The following is a 19,145-nucleotide window of genomic DNA, read 5'->3' on the forward strand; positions in this document are numbered from 1 at the left end:
TTCCCTGGATCCCTGCTTGAACAGGGCATTGCCATGTGTGGCGACTGCGGCTTCCCAAGAGTCCTCTGGCACTAGATGGGCTTTAACCATTTTTAGGACCTTAGAGTCAGATGGAAGGAGGGCCGGCCTGCTTTACTGGTGGGGATCAACTCTTCCTTAGAGAGTGCCTTATTTCAGAGAAAGGTGCAAACTGACAAGCACAGACTGCATCCCCACCTCTCTAACTCTAGGTGTGCGAAGAAGGAGGGTTTTAGGCTGAATCACAGCCATTAGAAAAGACCAATCCTTTGGTCAAAAAGACCAAATTCAGATATCCCCAAAGCTTCAGGTAAATTTGGCTCTGGGGCTTCACTGAGACTCAGCTGTTAGCATTCAGGTAACATTACAAGGATTTTGCTGCCAGTCCATTCCCTTACACTCAGTACTTTGGCTCCCTGCTCAAATTTGTTGGCAAATACATTGCATCTAGTGCTTCCTTGCCTGCCTCTTTCAGAACATATATATTTAGATTTTTAAACCTGTTTTAATTGTGGGGTTTAACGATAGGATGAGGGGTAATGGTTTTAAACTGAAAGAGGGGAGATTTAGATTAGATATCAGGAAGAAATTTTTCACTATGAGGGTGGTGAGGCACTGGAACAGGTTGCCCAGAGAAGCTGTGGATGCCCCATCCCTGGAAGTGTTCAAGGCCAGGCTGGATGGGGCTGTGAGCAGCCTGGTCTAGTGGGAGGTGTCCCTGCCCACGGCAGGGGGGTTGGAACTAGATGATCTTTAAGGTCCCTTCCAACCCAAACCATTCAATGATTCTATACCTGTGTTTCATGCGATGTTTTAATCTGGCATGTGCAGGGGAGGGGGGATGTTTCGTGTCACACAGCCTCGAGTACAATTATGGGAGGGGGTCTGAAATGTCTTCACAGCGTGATGCAAAGGGCAATTTGATCCAGGCTAACACGCTGTGGAGTCAAGCCCAAGCCACCCGGCAGAGACATGACACAGGTTCCCCAGCTCCCTCTTCCCCAAACCACACATTAGCTTCATCTAGCTCTGGGCCGTGTTTTCATACAGAGACCACCTGATGGATATGATTTGCTTGTGCCACCTCTCCTACCAGCTGGAGAACCTGATGGCCTGAGATGAAAGAGGTATTTGGACAAGCAGGGCTGGAAGCAGCCACAAGGGTGGTGGGAGGCTGAGCAGGGCAGACCTAACGGGGCAGAAAGTGCCCTCCTTCAGTCTCCATCCAGACTCAGGAGCAAGGAAGGAGAGCTGAAAATCTGTGGAAGTTTCTGTGCTGCTTACTTCAAGCAGCCACAGGAATACAGCAAGCCTTCTGCCTGTTATCTCCCCCAACGGTCTCTCCCTGTGGCCTGTTCAGGTTCGGTTTATTTAAATGGGAGGTGGATGGAGCTTTGTTTGCAGCACACCGTGTCACAGGTCTAGCGGTGTTTTGTTGCAGAGCAGCCTTAGACTGCCTTTGGGACAATTTAGCAAATGAAATGTTTGCCTCCTGGTCACTCACCGGCAGGAAATGGCTGATCCAGCACTAGTCGTTGCTGTCAAAAATCATGCCAATAAAAACAGAGGAGTAAAGTAGCTGGTTGAAAATAGAGATAGGCCCAAGTGAGCAGCTGGATCTATATGTCATGTGAGCCTCCATCACTGCAGTGGGACTATGCAGATGCCAGAAGCTAAGCAAAGCCCTCTGGCCATAAAACACAAGGCTAAAGAGGTGTTTTCCACCCGCTCCTCATGCTCAGCCCGCTTCAGCTTTTTCTGAATTATTCTCTTCACAGGTAGCAGAAGGACATTTCTTTGGCCAGAAACTTGTAGCTCTAATTGGCTCGGTACTTAATTCCTTTCTTTCCGGGCTTGCGGCAGTTGCAATCATGGCAGGTCTATCAAGTGTTTTCTGTCCGCTGAGGGACAGGCAGATGAAGGGTTTGGCTCTCAGTTCTTCTGGCTTGTCATTTTTATCAGGCTTTGTCCTCCCTTTTGGTCATTACAGGATAAGAAAGGCATTTTACTGTATTTTCTCAACCTTTAGCTTGTCCATCATTCCATGATCAGGCTGCAGCAGAGAAAGAGAAGAGATAAACCGAGGAGTGGGGGTGGGGGGGAGGGTTGGTTCAGGCCATTAGAGCCTCTGCAGTAAGAAAAGAGACCGAAGGTACGGCTGCGTTCAAGGGGGATGTTAGAAGGTCAGGAAGGGGGGGTGATGACAGGGCTAGGAGTCCAGGGAAAACAGAGCTGCAAAGTTTACACAGGAACCCACGGGAGAAGGCTGTGGGTAACTGCCTGTTTTGCTTGTCTTTAAAGGCAGCTATGAAAGGGGGTGGGGAAAACATCAAAGTCCTGTGTAGACAGGGGAAGAAGAGGCAGTCTCCTGTGGGTTGGTGTGAGAAGGGCAGACAGACCATCTCTGGGGATATGAGGGGTTACGGCTGTTGCCAGATGTGCCTGCAGAAGAAATCGTAAGGTCCACCCATGTATAACATGCAAAATGGGAAGCTCCTAGTAGAGTGACAGAGAAAGCCTCAACTCTTGAAGAGAAAATTAAACGACCGGGCTTTTAGCACAGGGATGAGCAGGCTAAACTCTGCCTGCTGGGAGGATGGGTGTTCAGCAGCCGCAGCAGGCGTCGCGGAGTGCTGTGCTTGGCAGCCATGCTGCTGTCGGTCCCTGCTGCCTGTGCCAGGCTCAGCCTGTGCCCGACCGCTGGCAAACTCCCTCCGTGTGGGTTTAAAAATAAGCACTTCAGCCTGTTGGACGGCCTTCCTTGTAAAAATAAATACAGCAGCTCTGCCAGCCTGCTGGGAACACTTGCTGGGGCATATACGCTCTTCAGGGGCACATACGCTCTTCAGGGGCACGTCTTCAACAGTGGGTACCCTGGCTGGAAACATGGACCTCTCTACCAACCTGGCCTCCGCTGCACAAATAACCTCGTGTGTCAGAGGCACGGTGGGCACAAAATCCCTCACTGTCCCCAGGCCCTACCTCCAACGTCCCTCCCTGTGCTGTGGCAGCTCGAACCACACCAATGCTTTCTGCTACGGGTGATCCACAGCAGGAAAACACTGCAAAGCACGTAAACTCTTCTCTTGCCTGGAGAAGAGGAGGCTCCAGGGAGACCTTATAGCAGCCTTCCAGTATCTGAAGGGGGCCTACAAGAACGCTGGAGAGGGACTTTTCAAAAGGGCATGTAGTGATACGATAAGGGGTGATGGCTTCAAACTGGAAAAGGGTACATTTATCTTCGATATCAGGAAGAAATTTTTCACTATGAGGGCGGTGAGACACTGGAACAGGTTGCCCAGAGACGCTATGAATGCTCCATCCCTGGAGGTGTTCAAGACCAGGCTGGATGGGGCTTTGCGCAACCTGGTCTAGTGGGAGGTGTCCCTGCCCATGGCAGGGGGGGTTGGAACTAGGTGATCTTTAAGGTCCCTTCCAATGCAAACCACTCTATGATTCTATGACACAGCATTAGCAGGCACGGCACCTCACCCAGGGGGAAGGTTTTAAACTGCCTCTCCATTGCCCTGCATCTCCAAATCTCTGCTTTGGAGCAGAACATTCCCATCCCCATCCATCAAGGCACTGCCAACTCCCCATCCCCATGTCTCCATCCCCATCCAGAAAGGCACTGCTGAATCCCCGTCTCCCCATCCCCACCTTCCCATCCCCATCGATCAAGGCACTGCCGACTCCCCATCTCCCCATCCCCATCCAGAAAGGCACTGCTGAATCCCCGTCTCCCCATCCCCACCTTCCCATCCCCATCGATCAAGGCACTGCCGACCCCCCATCTCCCCATCCCCATCCAGAAAGGCACTGCCCATCTTCCCATCTCCCCATCCCCATCTATCAAGGCACTGCTGACTCCCCATCTCCATCCAGAAAGGAACTGCTGGCTTGCCATCTCCCCATCCCCGTCTCCCCATCCCCATCTCCATACAGAAAGGCATGGCCGACTCCCCATCCATCAAGGCACTGCTGAATTCCCATGTCCTTGTCCCCGTCCCCATCCCCGTCCAGAAAGGCACTGCCGACTCCCCATGTCCCTGTCCCTGTTCCCGTCCACGTCCCCGTTCCCATCGGCACTGCCGACTCCATTCCCATTCCGCAAGAAATTGCCGTCACTCCCATCCCGGAGCCCCGCTGCCCGCCGAGCAGCCCCGAGCTGGGGGGGCTGGGAAGGAAGCGCAGCTGGAGGTGAGGGGCTGCGCCCGCCACTCCGGCCACGCCCATCTCCCCGCCCCGACCACGCCCATCATCCCGGCCCCGCCCCCTGGCCCCGCCCCGCCCGCGCGCTGGCGCCGTGGAGCAGCGGGGCCCCCTGCCGGGGGACAAAACGAAGTGAAAAATCCCCCGTCAAGGTCCTGGGTGGGGAGGGGAGCGAGAGGGAAAACGGCGGGTTCGCCGCCGCCGAGCTTTTCCCCAGCGCCGGACATCGAAGAGCTTCGGTTGTAGCCGGGGGTGGGGGGAAAGGGACGGGACACACGACAAACAAAAAACAACTCCCCAAAACCCCAAACCCAAGGATATTTAGACACGCTAAACATTTAACAAATTAAATTCTACAATAGGCAACCGCCTGGATGTCTCTCACACCTATTTCTCAAGCTTCAGGAACAGGAAAAGAGCAAAAGCATATATAGTTAAAAAGTGTATTACAGTTAAAAAGAAGGGACTGACGGTCCTCAGCAATCCAGCTCGGTCAGCCTGATTTCAGCAACTAGAGGCTGGTAACCAAAACAACCCCATCTAACTTGCAAGTGGCTGTATCGTTAAAAGGCCATAAATCCACATCAGCCAATACTCTGCATAGAAATGACAGTGAATCAATCAAATTTTTTCTCTGCCAGGAGCAATTGCCTTGGTGGAGAGCTGCGAAACGCTCCAGACAAGGTGCTCGTGTTTGTCATTAGCCTTCGAAAGTCTTTGCCCCCTCTCTCCGACTGTATTTTTCATTGGCAGCCACATGAAATGAGGTCTTTGGGTTGGCTGTCCCTTGTTTGTAAGCGGGTGTAGGAGCAGTTAAGACATAACCTCAAAGGAGCCGTAGCCAGCTCCCTTCCACTAGTGGAAAAGGGCTTGAAGCCCAGTTCTGCAGGGAACTAAATACTTTCAGTAACATCTCCAAGGCCAGCATAAATTTTGCCAGAGCAGGAGAAGGTGCAAACGCTTCTGAGAAATTAAAGTGATCCTGGCAAGCTGAGGAAATTATGTAAAATAAACAGTAGGTAATTCAGTTAAGGCAAAGGCACTTAAGGAAAAATAACCATCTGTACAACAAAGGTATAACCCTGCGTTGCCAGTGCTTTAATAGCTCTGCAGAAAGGGCTCTGGGTGTTAAAGTGGGTCGAAAACGAATTAACGCGGGTGTTCATGGCAATAGAAGCACAAAACCAAACAATTGTACTGTTTGTGTAATTGATGCCTGAAGTCATAACTTGTTAAACTTGCCCTATCACGGGAGTCAGGAGATCTTTAAGCCTAGCCAGAAAGCAAACAAACAATGTTTTGTCTCCATGGACGTGAAGCGAACCTTTTGCTTTCCTCGGGTCTGGAGGGGCCTCAGCTGAATTCAGCGTCGAGATTTCCATCCCACGCTGCAGGGAAGAGGGAGCCGCAGGAAAGAGGGAGCCACCGGGACGCAGTCCCACGTCAGGGAGCGAGAAAAACGATCAGCGTTTTAGAAAACCTTATGACCTGTAGGAATAACAATCATTAAAAAAAAATACCAAAAGACGTGGGTTTGTGTAGAAAAGATTGGGCAGAGGCAGGGCAGCAGCTGTGAGGTGGTAAGAAGCTGCAGTGGCGGTGCTTCGCCAGGCGCCCTGCGGGCAGGGCGAGCCGTGGCCACCTCCGACTGAAATCCATCCCGGGAGATGCCTTTGGGACGGGGCCCCGCAGCGGCTTCAGGAGCCGAGCCCAGGCGCTCCTGCTCTTGGGTTTTGTGAACGGGTTCGACGGACCCGCTGTAATCGCTTTGGAGAGGGTCTCACACCCTCTCGCTTCCCGCCACCTCCCCTCGTTCGGGACCCCGCACCCCGCTCCCTCCGCGGGGCTGTCGGTACCCGCTCCCCCGCCGCCCTCCTTCACCCCAGCCCTCCCCAAACTTGCCAATCCTCTGCTCCCAGGCAGACAGGACCCCACCACCCCCCTTCCCGGGGGACGGTGGCCCGGCCCCTTCCTGACCACGCTCGGGCTGAAGGCGGCCATCCCTCCGGCCCGCCCCGGTCCCGCCCCGCCGGGCCCCGCGCCTCGCTGGGAGCTGTAGTCCGGGAACTACGAGCCCCAGCGTGCCCCACCGCCGGGACGGGCCGCGGCGGGGGAAGAGAGCGGCTCGGCATGGCGCTGGGCAGCGGCTGCCTGCGGGCCGGGCGGGGGCTGCTGCGCGCCGCGGGGCCGCGGTCACTGCCCGCCCGGGGACGCTGCGCCGGGGGCCGGGTGAGCAGCGGCGGCGGGGGGCCGGGCCCGTCGGCCGCGCTCTTGCCGGCGGGGCAGGAAGGGCGCTGCGGGCCGGGGCGGTGGGGGAGAGGGAAGGGCTCCTGGCGGCGGGTGACCGTCCCTTCCGCTCGCCTTGCAGCCGCCGGCCTTCGGGTTCCTCTTCGACGTGGACGGGGTGCTGGTGCGGGGCAGCCAGGCGGTGCCCGCCGCCCGCCGGGCCTTCCAGAGGCTGTCGGACGGCGGCGGGCGGCTCCGGGTGCCCGTCGTCTTCCTCACCAACGCCGGCAACTGCCTGAGGTCGGCCAAGGCCCAAGAGCTCTCCCAGGCGCTGGGGCTGCAGGTAAGGGCGGCCGGGCCGGGGGCGAGGCGGGATGGAGCTCCACGGCCCTGGGAAGCGGCTTCTTTCACGGTTCCCCCCCCCCCACCCCGTTCAGGTGTGCCGGCTACGGAGGGGAGCACCGGGAGGAGGAGGGGGAGGAGGAGGGAACCCACCCGGGCTGGGAGGTGGCAGCCCCACTGAGTGACCAGCCCTCGGCCTGAGGGGATGGAGGGAGGCAGGTGGCAGCCGGGGTTGAGGACATGACCCCACCACAGGGGAGGAGGGAGGGGAAATATCATCCCCTTGGATCCCCCCTCAGCCTTGCCTCCCCTCCTGCAGGTGTCCCCGGAGCAGGTGATCCTGTCACACAGTCCCCTGCGGCTCTTCAGCCAGTTCCACCAGAAGTGCATGCTGGTGGCCGGGCAGGGGCCCGTGGAGGAGAACGCCCTGAAGTATCCTTTGCTGCCCCTGCTTCCTGGGGCTCTGCGCCTCCCATTGCCCCTTCCTGGATAAAGGCTGCTGCTCCTGCCCTGCCCGTACCCCTGGCACTCGCTTGGTCAGCTTGTAGAAGTGCAAGGAGACAGAGGTGTCACTGGCCTCATCTTATGGGGAGGCACCCTCACGGAGAGGCTCAAATGCAGGCACTAACTGGTCACGTCCATCTTGGTCACCTCCTGGCTGTCCCCATTCTCTGGCTTCTCACACTGATTACCTCTCCCATGACTGCTGCTCCCATTGGCGGGATGTCATCATGAGGACTCCCGTCAGCTTTGGGCCTCTCTCACTTTTGAGATAAAATTGTGCTTCTCCCATTCTTTCATGGCAAAGTGCATTAGAGATCATTCCCAACTCTCCTATAGCTAAGGTTTTCCTCAGGAATCTGACAGCAATGGAAGGCACTCAAATATCGATTCACAGCGTTGCAGTGCAGGGACGTGGTCTAAATGACAATCCTGCAGACATATTGCCTGGCTGAGGCAGGGGCACAGCAGGTCTGACATGTCCCTTGTCTGCGAGGAGGTAAGAACTGCCTGCAGGGTTTGCGACATCTAATCCTGTACACACAGAGTCACACCTTGTACTTAACGTTTAACTGCATTTGGTACAAAACCTTGGCCCATCCCTATGCTTTCCCAAGGTCAGTAGGGCAAGCTAAGGGCAAGGTGTTCTGCAAGCAAATGCAACTCATCCTTCACTTGCATAGTTTTATCGGCACAGACCATTTTCTTTTCAACAACTGAGCAGACCAGAGCTTCACTGATTTTGCTTCTAGCCAAGAAGTCTGACCAGCCCCCCTGCACTGCACCGATATGAGAACCCTGGCCTCAAAGGTCTCCCAAAGTACATCCATTCTGTCTTGGAGCGACCTCTGTTCTTTGCCTAATTCCGGGGATTGCTGATCTCGAACTAAATCACCCAAGCCTGGGTTGTTTTCTAACCTTTAGGGCCACCTGTAGGCTGAAGCACAGCATAGAGTTTGAAAGGCATGAGGTTATGCATTATTAAGTTAAATAACTGCTCTATTACTAGGACTTGTATTCCTTAATCCTGTAGATGCTTTTGCAAGTAACTTAAAAAAACAATAACATAAAAAACCCCAAGTCTCCACAACTTTCCTTGATGGTCTGAAATAGCCTGGGGTTCAAGCGTGTGGTCACCATGGAGGCACTGAGGAAGGCATATCCCCTCTTAGACATGGTGGATCAGAGCCGGAGGCCAAAGGAGCTGGTAATTTCCTGATGCATCAGTGGAACGGGTGGTCTGGGGTAGTGGTGCTTACGGCGTATAGTGTGGGGTGGAGAAGCTGCAGAGGTACAGAGCAGCTGGCTGCTAGTGACTTTCTTTAGCAAGAGCCTGGGACTGGTACTGTGCAGCCAGCATCTCTTTGCTCTTTCCAGCGTCAGCTCCTGCAGGAAGGGCACTGACTTTCCCCTCTCTCATGCCGTGTTTGTCTTTTGTTGCTTTTCCTTGCAGTGAGCGGTAAGATGGTTTGGTTGGCATCTCCAGCTCTGAGACAGGAACGCAAGATCTGTGAAATCCAATCTGGGATGGGAGGTGGGGGGAGCGGGGAAATCTTTCTTCAGGATTCCAGGTGGCCTTGTCTTGCCTCTTTATGGGACTGCCTTGGAAGGTTCCAAGGAAGCATTTTTAGTTTTGTTTTGGAGACGGCATTAGGTTTTGCATTACTAACCCAGCCTTCCTTTTTTTCTGGCAGCCTCCTCCCACTACTGGCTTCCCCACTATAGAAGGTAAGCAATAGCCTTTGTTTACATATGAACAGCAAGCAGAAAGAACAGCAAGGCAAGCCAGCTGGGATGGGAACTAATGATGTGCTGTTGGCTCATCAATATCCACAGGCAGCTTATTCAGAGGACGCAGTCAGGAGGCAGCCTCGCTGCCCTCAGGCAGTGTGAAGCACAGGCTTGATAAGAGCAAAGCCAGCTTTTCTCCATGCCACGCTCCAGTGTCCGTGACAGATGACGCATGTGGTGCAGTGATGTGCAGACTGGAGCCCTGGCTCCAGCCATGTTCCAACAGTAGCTGTATTAGTCAGGGCATCCCAGCAGAGGAGTGGTTTTTGCTAGTGGGTGGCTTTTGGTAGTGGGTCCTGTACTTGGATGCTGTGAGTTTCCAAGCATCTCTTGAAATCTTCCAGGGGTGATTCTGTTTGGTGAGCCGGTGAGGTGGGAGACAAGCCTGCAGCTTATTATTGATGTACTCTTGAGCAATGGGAACCCTGGGGCAGAGCTGCAAGAAATACCATACCCCCATCTGCCTGTCCTTGCCTGCAACATGGATCTCCTGTGGATGGCCGAAGCCAAGATGCCTAGGTGAAAAGCATGTGTGGTACTTGTTTTAGCCTATTTCGTGCATCTCTCCTGCAGATGGTCTTTTCTTACTACAGTTTTTAGCATTAGAGTTTGACTGTATGGCATAATTAGCAGCAGAGATATGAAAACTGCTTGAGAAAAAAAGACTAAAATTTTCAAGAAGCAAAAGCCAGACCACTGCCTGTGGATAGATACTGTGTCCAAACTAGGCAGTACCCTGGCTATAGCGAATGGTCCTCCTCACTGAAGAATGTTTGCTACTTCAGTGGTGTGACTGGGGATATTGATGACCTCCTTTCTGGAGCAGGTTTGGCCATGGCACTTTCCTTCTCTGCTTGGAGAACATCTACAAGAAAGTAACAGGCCGGGAGCTGAAGTATGAGGCCTTGATTGGCAAACCCAGCACAGTCACCTACCGCTATGCCGAATACTTGATACAACAGCAGGCAGAGAAACAGGGCTGGAAGTCTCCCATCCGACGTCTCTATGCAGTTGGGTAAGAGACTGTTTTTCCTGATGGTTTCCCTGGGGAGTTGCATACTGACTTCTCTTAAGTGTTTTTTTTTTTTAATGGATATTTCTAAAATGAATACCAAAATCTCCATGGCATCTCTGGAGCCTCACATCCTGGAACAGGGGCTTGCTAGCTTTTTGCACCCTATGCTTTTAAAAATTTGAAGGGTCCTGTCAACCTAGAGGAGCTGTTACTGTGGGATGCAGAGCGCATGTAGCATGACTGGATTAAAGAAAAAGTTAAAGAGACTCAGATGTAGTACCATTAGCCCAGTTAGGCCAGGCACTTTGGGATCGTAGGGAATACTTTACAGTAATGGCTGAAACTGCTATGGGCACTTTGGACGTGTCTTTTCCCCTTTGAAAGATGTTTGTGAAGCATGTGGCCTTCACCATAGCTGAACAGGACAACCCAGTAAGTAGACTTACTGGCCCAGTCTGGGTGGTTCTCTTGATATTAGCAAATACCTTGCACCACTTCCTCCCTTAGTGCTGCCTTAATCCCAGTCTGCCAGATCCAGAAATTGATGCATGGTCTAGTTTCTTATTTATGTTTCACGCTGTGACCTTATCCAGGGATAACCCTATGTCCGATGTCTATGGGGCAAACCTCTACAACAACTACCTCAAGTCAGCTCACCAGAGCCAGGTCCAGGCTGGGGTGAGGAGGAGCCCACAAGCAGCCAGTCCCCAAACCGAGGATCACCTCCAGCTGAGGAAAGACTGCAACAATTCAGTGGAGAGCTGTGAGTCGATTCTGGTCTGCACTGGGGTTTACCGCCACAATGCAGATGTTCCCAGTAAAACAAAGGAGTTCACGACAGAGACGGTGTTCCACGGCCATCGGGACTTTTGCTTTGACCCCAGCCTGGTGGAGGCATCTTACATAGTGCAGGATGTGAATGATGCTGTGCAACTTGCTTTCAAGAAGGAGAACTGGAGCTAGGGTTAAGACAGGTGTGCCTAGAGATCTACCGTCAGGGATTTTATGTACCAGAAAGGGAAGAGGGGAGGAATGGGGAGAGACCTGGGGTGATCATCTAATCTAGCCAACAAGAAAGAAAACTCCCTGTCTCAGCACTAAAAGCCACTTGCTTTTATTGGTACTCATCTGCAATCCTGACAGCTGCCGGCAGGCTTTCAACTGTGAACGTACATTGCTGCCATCAATAATTGAGCCATTATGGAAACCAGGGTATAAGGAGAAGGCTTGCCCTAGCAATCCCAGTTTTGTTTGGTCATCAGAGTTCTTTCCTTTCCACCCTTTGCGCATGAAGATCCAGCGAGCCCCACTCCCCTCCTCGTGATGTGTTTGAGGATGAAGCTCTTCCCCGCGCAAGGAGCCGCTATCAGACAACGTACCATTCAGACAATGTGCTATTCGTCCAGTCTGTGACGTGAGCGCACCAGAAGTCGTGTTGTGGTGGCACTTTGCCAAGGGAAGGCTTTACGCCTTAACATTCTCCTTATGAAGAATAAGTGCCTACGGACTTTAACAAATTCTGTTTGCTTGGGGATTTGCCACTGCATCACTGTCAGTCTGAAACAAAGTCCCATTTTGCAGTCCTCTGGCAGCTATGGAGAGGCCAGGCCCCCTCAAAGGAAGCTGCAGTAGCCAGAGCAACTTGCAGCAGGGCTGAGGGGAAGGTTGTATTATTCCCTCCTGCCTGTTTAGCGTTCTGTGAACACTTCTGACTTTTTCCATCCTGCTAGGGAGCCAGCAGCCTACTCTCAATAGCAGAGGAAACCACAACAGAGTCTGAATTTCCAGAGGTCTCTTTGCCCAGAACTCGGTGTTGCATCAAGAGGCTGTTTCAGCACCCAGCCTGACCCCAGCTGTTGCAAGGGACATCCCCCTGCTCCAGCTGGCACAGCTTCCAAAGAGAGGCCCCTCTTTGGAACAAGGGCTAACCAGAAAGAGTCACAGCCCACCTTTGCTCCTTTCTTGCATGCAAGGATTGAAAGAGGAGGTCACCAAGCCAGGATGGTGCCTGAGCCCCAAGTCCCCCGTCTTCATCTTTTAAAGTACAAACGTATCCGTTCTTCACTTGCTTTTTTCCTCTCTTCCCTTGTGTGGTTTGCATCTCAGGGATACCCCATATGGCCTGATCCCTGTTCCCTCCTCTTCCTTTAGCATACAGGTAGAGTCCTTCTAATATGAACTATCAGCGAGGACTTGCCTGCCCAGGAACATTTCCATATCCCTAATGACATGTACCTTCTACTGCCTCTGTTCTCCTAGTTTGGGCTGTGCAGAGAAAGATCAAGATCTGTGTCTCCATAACAGTCCAAAGAAGCTAAGCAAGCACTGCTTGAAAGACTAGCTCAGTGAGGAGTGTCTTAATTCTAGAGGAGCACTGTGATTTTAGAAGCATAAATCAGTTTGCAAATGTGATCGAAAGCCTTTGGAACCAACACAACTGAGTTGGTGTTCCTAGTTATACTCAGCTCACACCAACTGAGAGATCAGAAATAGGTCTGCTCTGCCTCCTCTTTCTCCCTGCTTTACCAGGCAGTTCCATACACAGGGTACAAACAAGATGTTCTGCACAGAAATTGGAGTTGTTCTTAATTCAGATCTCAGCATCCATGTGCACTGACATTCTGCTTCAGCAGCTCTCCATCTTCTTGACGCATGTATCTGCCTTGGAAGGTCACACTGCAGAGCAGGCTCTGTTCTTATGATATGCCAGGCTCTGCTGTGTGTCTGAAGGGAACTGGGTGCACCATCAGTGACTCCGGCAAAGAGGTTCTTCTCTGGGGCTTCTTTATAGCTTATTTTATGAATAGGAGTGGAAAGGTATTCTGTTTGGATTAATTTCCCTCCTCTGAAATCCACAGCGGGAAGCAGTCTCTTCCTCTCTTAGCGCTAGCTGGGGTTCTTCTTCTTTGTCTTATCAGAACAAGAGTCGCTTGGCTTCTTCTAAAATCAGCTGTAGCGCGAGGAACTCAATCTTAAATTTGAATCTTTTGCCTTTTACTGAAGGGGAAAAGAAATTACTGTTTCATCTATTTGCACAAGACAAGGGCTTGTCTCCAGTTTCCAGAAAAGTAAGTACAGGGAAGGGCTTTGCATATAACATAGGGAAGGTCTTTTAGCTTTCAGCACATTTCCACAGTCACAATTGTGCTGTGGACCCAGAGTGCAAGGCCTGAAAGCGGAGGTCCAAAACCCATTTATTCATAAACTAGCTCCAGTGTCCCTCAGCCTTGCTTTTTGGAGGTGCCATCCAGCGCAGAAAGGAACGCTCCCTTTCCTTGCAGTATTTGCTAAGTTGTGTGATAACTTTTATAGGATTAATTGGGAACAGTCTTCTAGACCATGATTACATAGACCCAAGAGAGCTGGTTGCTGGCAATAACTGCTCGCCACACCTTCGATTTGGCCGGTACTTATCTGCCGAAATACCAAGGTCTGTCCATCTGTGTGTGGGCAGTAACCTTTGGCAGAGCTCTTTCTTGTTACTTGTTCAGACTGCGGTGCCGGTTTCTCAAAGACAAGGTGCTGCTGAACCAGTGTTCCCCGAGGGGTGTAGTGCTGCTGAATCAGCTATCCGAATGGAGCCATGGGCACTGGCTGCTGCTCCGATGATGGCGGTAGCTTTGTGGAAGGAACATGCAGAAGAATTTTGAGAAATCACAGGCAGTTTGTAATTCGATATCAGCACGCATGGCACATCTCAGCCAGAAGTGAGGTAGGTAGCACGAGGAATGAGGTAGCACCTCCTTCAAGAAAGGACGGGGTTTGCATTTGCACAGAGAGTGAGCCAGGCATCGCCATCTTTGGAACAGCAGTGGAGGTGAGCTGATTGATGTGAATCTGCTTCAGATTCCAAATCTGCTTTTGGCTCCAGATTTGTTTTTTCACCACGTTAGTGCTGAAACAGTGCTCTGGGAGTCTTAAAAATGCGTAGGAGGAACTTCAGTGAGAAGGAGTTTAAGAAATGCTTTGCTTGCGAGTTGAAATTGTACAGAAGGGAGGGGAATTCTAGAAGAATCTTGCACCCTTTCCCCAATTCTTACCAAGTAAGGTTGCATAAAAGGCTCTGCTTGTTCATCTGTGCACTAATTAGTCAGATGGGCTGCCCTTGGCCTGAGCAACACAGAGACCTTTCCCCTCTTCCCCTGCTCAGCTCCTTGAAACAGTGCACTTTGTCCAAGTCACTGCCCAGGAATTGCATGGACACAGTGGACGGGGTAGGAAATCTGGGTTCTCTAGCCACTGTTGGCTACTGATTTGATTGTGAAAGATTTCTACAGACAAAAGGGCTTGCCAGGTCACCTCTGTTCCACGAGTTTTGCACTAGAGTGCTGTGCAGGCTTCTAGCTTACCTGTGGTTCATTTCGGGACATCTGTTATTGCTAGAATTCAGTGAAATTCTTTTTCTTTCAAATTGCAGCTTCCTGGAATTAGCTTCAAGTGTGGCTGGTACAAAACTTTTCCTTTGTCTCATGTATTGCACAGAAATGTTACTTCTGAAGCCGTATTTCTCTCATTTGGAGGAAGCATACTTCCGCGCAGATTGTGGGACCAAGCAGGAGAGGGGACTTCACTTGCTGGTCTCCTGCCTTAATATTCATACGGTGCACTGCCCTATACAACAAACACGGTGAAGATCTGATCCTAACAACTCCCTCTTCCACAGATGGATGGGTTTTAGTCAAGCCTAAAGGGAGCATGCAGTGAGATGAGGCAACTGAGAATAGCAGGGAGGAACCGGAGAAGGGCCAGACCTTGGTTTGAATCTGAAGCAGAGAGCTTTTATGTCATGCAATAACATGGTGGCCAGAGGTCAATTCCTTTATTCTACAGGACACATGCAACTACTAACCTGGCATTCAGGGAGTCATATAACACTACTGTCCCCTTTCTTACAATCTTAATCCTGATTTGTCTTTTTCCCTTCAATAAATGGGTAATGTTTCAGATTACGTCATGTGCACTGTAGCAGAGTGATTACATATCATACAGAGAAATCACAAGCTGTGATTATTTTAGATTTCATATTAATTTCAACCCAGTTCCAGAGTTGCTCCTTTGATCTAGCACATATATAAAATAATAAAAGATGTTTTCTTTGAAATTAATTTTAACTTGCTGTGTGTACATTTCTTGAGTGTTATCCTGGTTTGTTTCACATCTTTGCCCTAGAAGATTATCAGGACAAATTCTGTCTTTTGTTCTGTTCATCAAGCCATTCTCAGATTTTCTTGAGGGAACCACCCTGAAAGATACTCCTCCAGCGATTCTTTTGACTGAGCCAAACTACAATTTCCTGTAAGTTCTGCATCAGGCGCGATGAGTACAACTTTGACCATTCCTACTCTGTAGGGGGAGAAAAGAAGGACACAACAGCTATGATGCCCTGACTGACTCTTCACAGTGAAGACTAGTTTTGGGATGCCACCTGTGTAGGAGGTGCTTTCAGGGTAGGCATTCAGTTGTGACCTGACCTAAGCAGTTGTTTGTAATGATTACATGTACTGGGTGGGGAAGCCACAAGCTAGATGCCACCAACTTAACTGCTATTGCAGATGAAGAACAAGCCTAAGGGCATATGGAAAGCCACCCTTACCACTAGAAGCTCACTTGGCTCTATGTTAAAGTCTTTGTGATCATAAAAGAAACCGAACTTTGACAAGAGTCATGCCCTGGTACCTTTTGAAAAAGGTGCGTGGAGTTAAGGAGACATATACTAACTGGCAAACTTTCAGATTAGAGCCAAAATCTTCCACTAATTTCAGCAAATGGAAAATTAAAGATCCTACTAGGTGAAAACCACCAGCTTTAATGATCTAGAAACTGCCAGTTCACCTGCGTTGTTCCTGTAAGATATTCCACCAGAAGGTTTTTCCATCTACAAAGTTCACAGCTCACAGGAGGCACATTAGAGAGCAAAACAAGCATGATTCAGAGTCCTGAGAACTCAGTGTTGAAAGGAACAATCGATAAAGCAGTAAAAGCAGTTTTGGAGGAACTGGACAAAGACTCCCATCCTCAGCAGAGAGAGGAATTGAATTGTATTCTACGTCCTGGAGAAATTACCTAAGGCCCTGACCACTAATGAATAATAATAAAAAGCATTAACCAGCTCTCTCCTTTTATCCAGTACTCCAGTAGTTGGAGCACTCACCCAAGATAGGGTGTATCAAGGTTTAGTTAGGCAGAAAGAGATCAAAACCTGAACCTCTCAGATGAACGCTTTTAATCTCACTACGCTATTGTCAAAGCAAAAGGGCAGCCTAGGGTTAAGATGTTCCTTGTAGGAGACAAGCCTTAGCTGGAAGATAGGCTCCCATACAAATCCTTAACCATCAAAGGAGCAGAGTGAAACATTAGGCGTCATGAAACACTGAAGAAGGAACAACTTGAACAAGAGGGACTGAGAGCCCTATTGAAGTTGGAGTTTGCTCCCAGGTGGATGTGGTGAGAAACGCCTACCACAGAAAGTGTTTCATCAATGGCTTCTGGTGAACCTTGAACACAAGCAGTTACCTGCTCACCCTGGAACAGACCTTTGCCCTTTAGGGGCATGCCCAACCCTTCCTTTACTGAATCTACCTAACCTCAATCCTAAAAGCACAAGTCTTTATGGATTTATGTGGCCACACAGTCGATTTGATGAAAATTACGCACTTAAAGACCTTTATAGATCCGGACTGGAACAATTTAAAACCCCACATCAGCAAGGCAGCTATAGGTTCTCTAGGAACCAAACCATTCCATCAAGAAAGCACTTCTCCCTAATTCACTATAATAAACCTGCTTTTCCCTTTCAGTCAGTTCAGCTACTAAGAACTTTCTCCTTAAGGTCAGTTCCAATACACACTGTGTGCTAAGACTGAGTAAAGTATAAAATACTAAGAGCAAACCTCAAATCCTCTTCATTCTCCAAACCCCTACCCTGCTACAAGAATAAAAAAAAAAACCCCAACTTTGCATTTTATGCTGGTATCAAGAGCTCTTTGAGATGAAATGTAATTACAAGCAATAGATTGTTACACTTTTATACCTTTTTGAAGAGTATCTGGATTCCCCAAACCATAATACTGGATCAGCAATTTAGTTATAAAGACTCTGTTCGGAGGCGGACAAACTGAAGCGTCTTTGAATTTTGGCGAGGTGAAACTCTTCTACACTTGCCTGTAACTTCAACCCTGACTGTTTGAATGTGTTAGATAAGTGCAGTACAAAGCGTGTGTCACAGAATCCCAGAACCTTCCTTTCCCACACAAAAGGCATTTTAAGTATGGTTAGAGCAGATTATGCTCCAACTCACTGAGATCAGCTTTGCCTCCTTCCCTCCCACTGCTGCCAGTTTCTGACAGCTTACTGCAGGGTATAATTAGGGATTTAGTCTCTGGTCTTTCTTTCAGGCATATATTTGCCTCAATTTTATTTTTTTTTCCTTCCCCCAAGAAACTGAGTCATTATTTTGTTTCCCTCTTGAGTTTCTGCCCTCAAGAAAGTTTTGCCTTTCCCTCAGCAGGAGGGTTTTTGAGGGCACACCACCTGTTTCCACTAGTAGTGTAAACTGGAAATGGGAGCATTTTAGATATTCAGTATGACTATTTCACAAAACTCTGTGGTCCGCCGCTTGCCTTGTATATGTATACATACACATATCTGTGCATACACATAAATACATAAAGAAGCCAGAAACATAGCTTTGGAGCTGCTGAAGAGTAGAAGCTATTTATAGTTCAGCCTTTTAATGTTTTAACAGTAACGGTTAAGCACTAACACTTCCAGGGACTGCACATTGCATTAAATAACTGGATCACACGGGAAGCATCAGCTTGTCATATCTCATCCTACAGTGCGCTACAAAAAGCCCTTCAGTGCTTTCTCGAGTAGAAGACATTTCTCCCCTCGCTCCCATTTTAAGGTACAAGCACAAGTTCTGCTTCCTTCCGCACAAATAAGCTCTTTTCCTATTCTCACCTGGATTTTTGGGTTGCGTTTGCCCTGCTGGAGCCCAAGGAAGCCCTGGAGCTCCCACCCTCTTTCCCAGTGCTCCCCCATTCCTGATCATAGCTCCCCTTGCCCTATAGCCAGAGGTCCCTGTTCCCACCTGCCTACCTTGGATGCAGGGACCTTCCCAGCCTCAGCAGGGATCCTTCAGTCTCTGGAGAACCATTTCCATAAGCCTCCTCTTGCCCTGCTCACACAGCCTCAGCCCAGCAGGACCACATTCCCCAGGCTCCAAGAGGTGCCACCCCCTTCACTAGGTGCGTGTGAGCCCAGGCAGGCCCATTTAGCACCCAGCTTCCCCCCCAGCTGCCTCATTTCCTTCGTTCCCTGAGCTCGTCACATCACCTGGCTCAGGGGCCCCCATCCAATTGCACTTACCCCAGCAGGTGGGATGGATGCCAGTCGTGCAAGAAACAGACTCAAACCTTTGTGAAACGAGGCTCTGGACTGAAAGCAGAGGAGATACGAGTGCCTACGGGCAGGCTGCTAGGGCAGCTAAGTGAGCGTGTCCAGCCTATGGCACTCAGGGAAGCGCATTGCCCAGGAAACCTGGAGCAGGAGAGCCAACGAGGCAAAGCCGTCACCGTCTGCTGCACAGGTAGGGCAGGAGCAGCCCTCTCTGCCTGAAGGCTGTTGCCCTGAGCAGCCCAGTTGGATGCTTGGTTGTCACTCCGCATCCTCTCGTAGAAGCGGAAAACTTTTCTTGCGGTGGAATAGGTGAATGTGGTAGGAGCAAGAGCAATTTAGACAACCCTCAGAACTGACCACACATTAATCATGCCAGTGACACAAGTGCTGGCTTAGCCTGAGAAGGGTCAGGTGAACGTACCCACCTTAGATAAAGGCCAGGATCCAGTATGTAAGAATGGGATTTTTACCCTCTACCCTTGGTCATGCACACTTACACTGACATCTAACCCAGCCTTTCCATGGAAACCAAATTAGGAGACACAGCCCGTGTCGTTCACAAACGCTCGCTGCCACCCTGAGCCATCCTGAACTGGGCAACTCCCAACACCACCAGTCAAAGAGAAGCAGCACTGGGCCC

General features: G+C 50.4%; 1 protein-coding gene and 1 long non-coding RNA gene across 4 annotated transcripts in view; one reads left to right on the forward strand and one right to left on the reverse strand.

Moving 5' to 3' along the window:
* Positions 1-5,714, reverse strand: part of LOC128907281 (uncharacterized) — a 20,478-nt gene extending 14,764 nt beyond the window's left edge. For both annotated transcript variants that reach the window (XR_008465548.1, XR_008465549.1), the window contains exon 1: positions 5,555-5,714. This is a non-coding gene — a long non-coding RNA (uncharacterized LOC128907281). The remainder of the gene's footprint in view (positions 1-5,554) is intronic.
* Positions 5,715-6,307: 593 nt separating this feature from the next.
* Positions 6,308-15,210, forward strand: HDHD5 (haloacid dehalogenase like hydrolase domain containing 5). 2 transcript variants are annotated; one of them, XM_054195940.1, is made up of 8 exons: positions 6,308-6,459; positions 6,599-6,799; positions 7,118-7,230; positions 8,413-8,506; positions 8,994-9,027; positions 9,435-9,609; positions 9,917-10,105; positions 10,699-15,210. In XM_054195940.1, exons 1-8 carry the CDS (start codon positions 6,361-6,363, stop codon positions 11,066-11,068), a joined length of 1,275 nt encoding a protein of 424 aa, XP_054051915.1. In that variant the 5' UTR covers positions 6,308-6,360; the 3' UTR covers positions 11,069-15,210. The 2 variants fall into 2 exon arrangements, with proteins under 2 accessions (XP_054051915.1, XP_054051924.1); XM_054195949.1 differs by lacking the exons at positions 7,118-7,230; positions 8,413-8,506.
* Positions 15,211-19,145: the final 3,935 nt, after the last annotated feature.

This window comes from Rissa tridactyla, chromosome 1, assembly GCF_028500815.1.
Source record: "Rissa tridactyla isolate bRisTri1 chromosome 1, bRisTri1.patW.cur.20221130, whole genome shotgun sequence".
In the NCBI taxonomy this organism is placed as follows: Eukaryota; Metazoa; Chordata; class Aves; order Charadriiformes; family Laridae; genus Rissa; species Rissa tridactyla.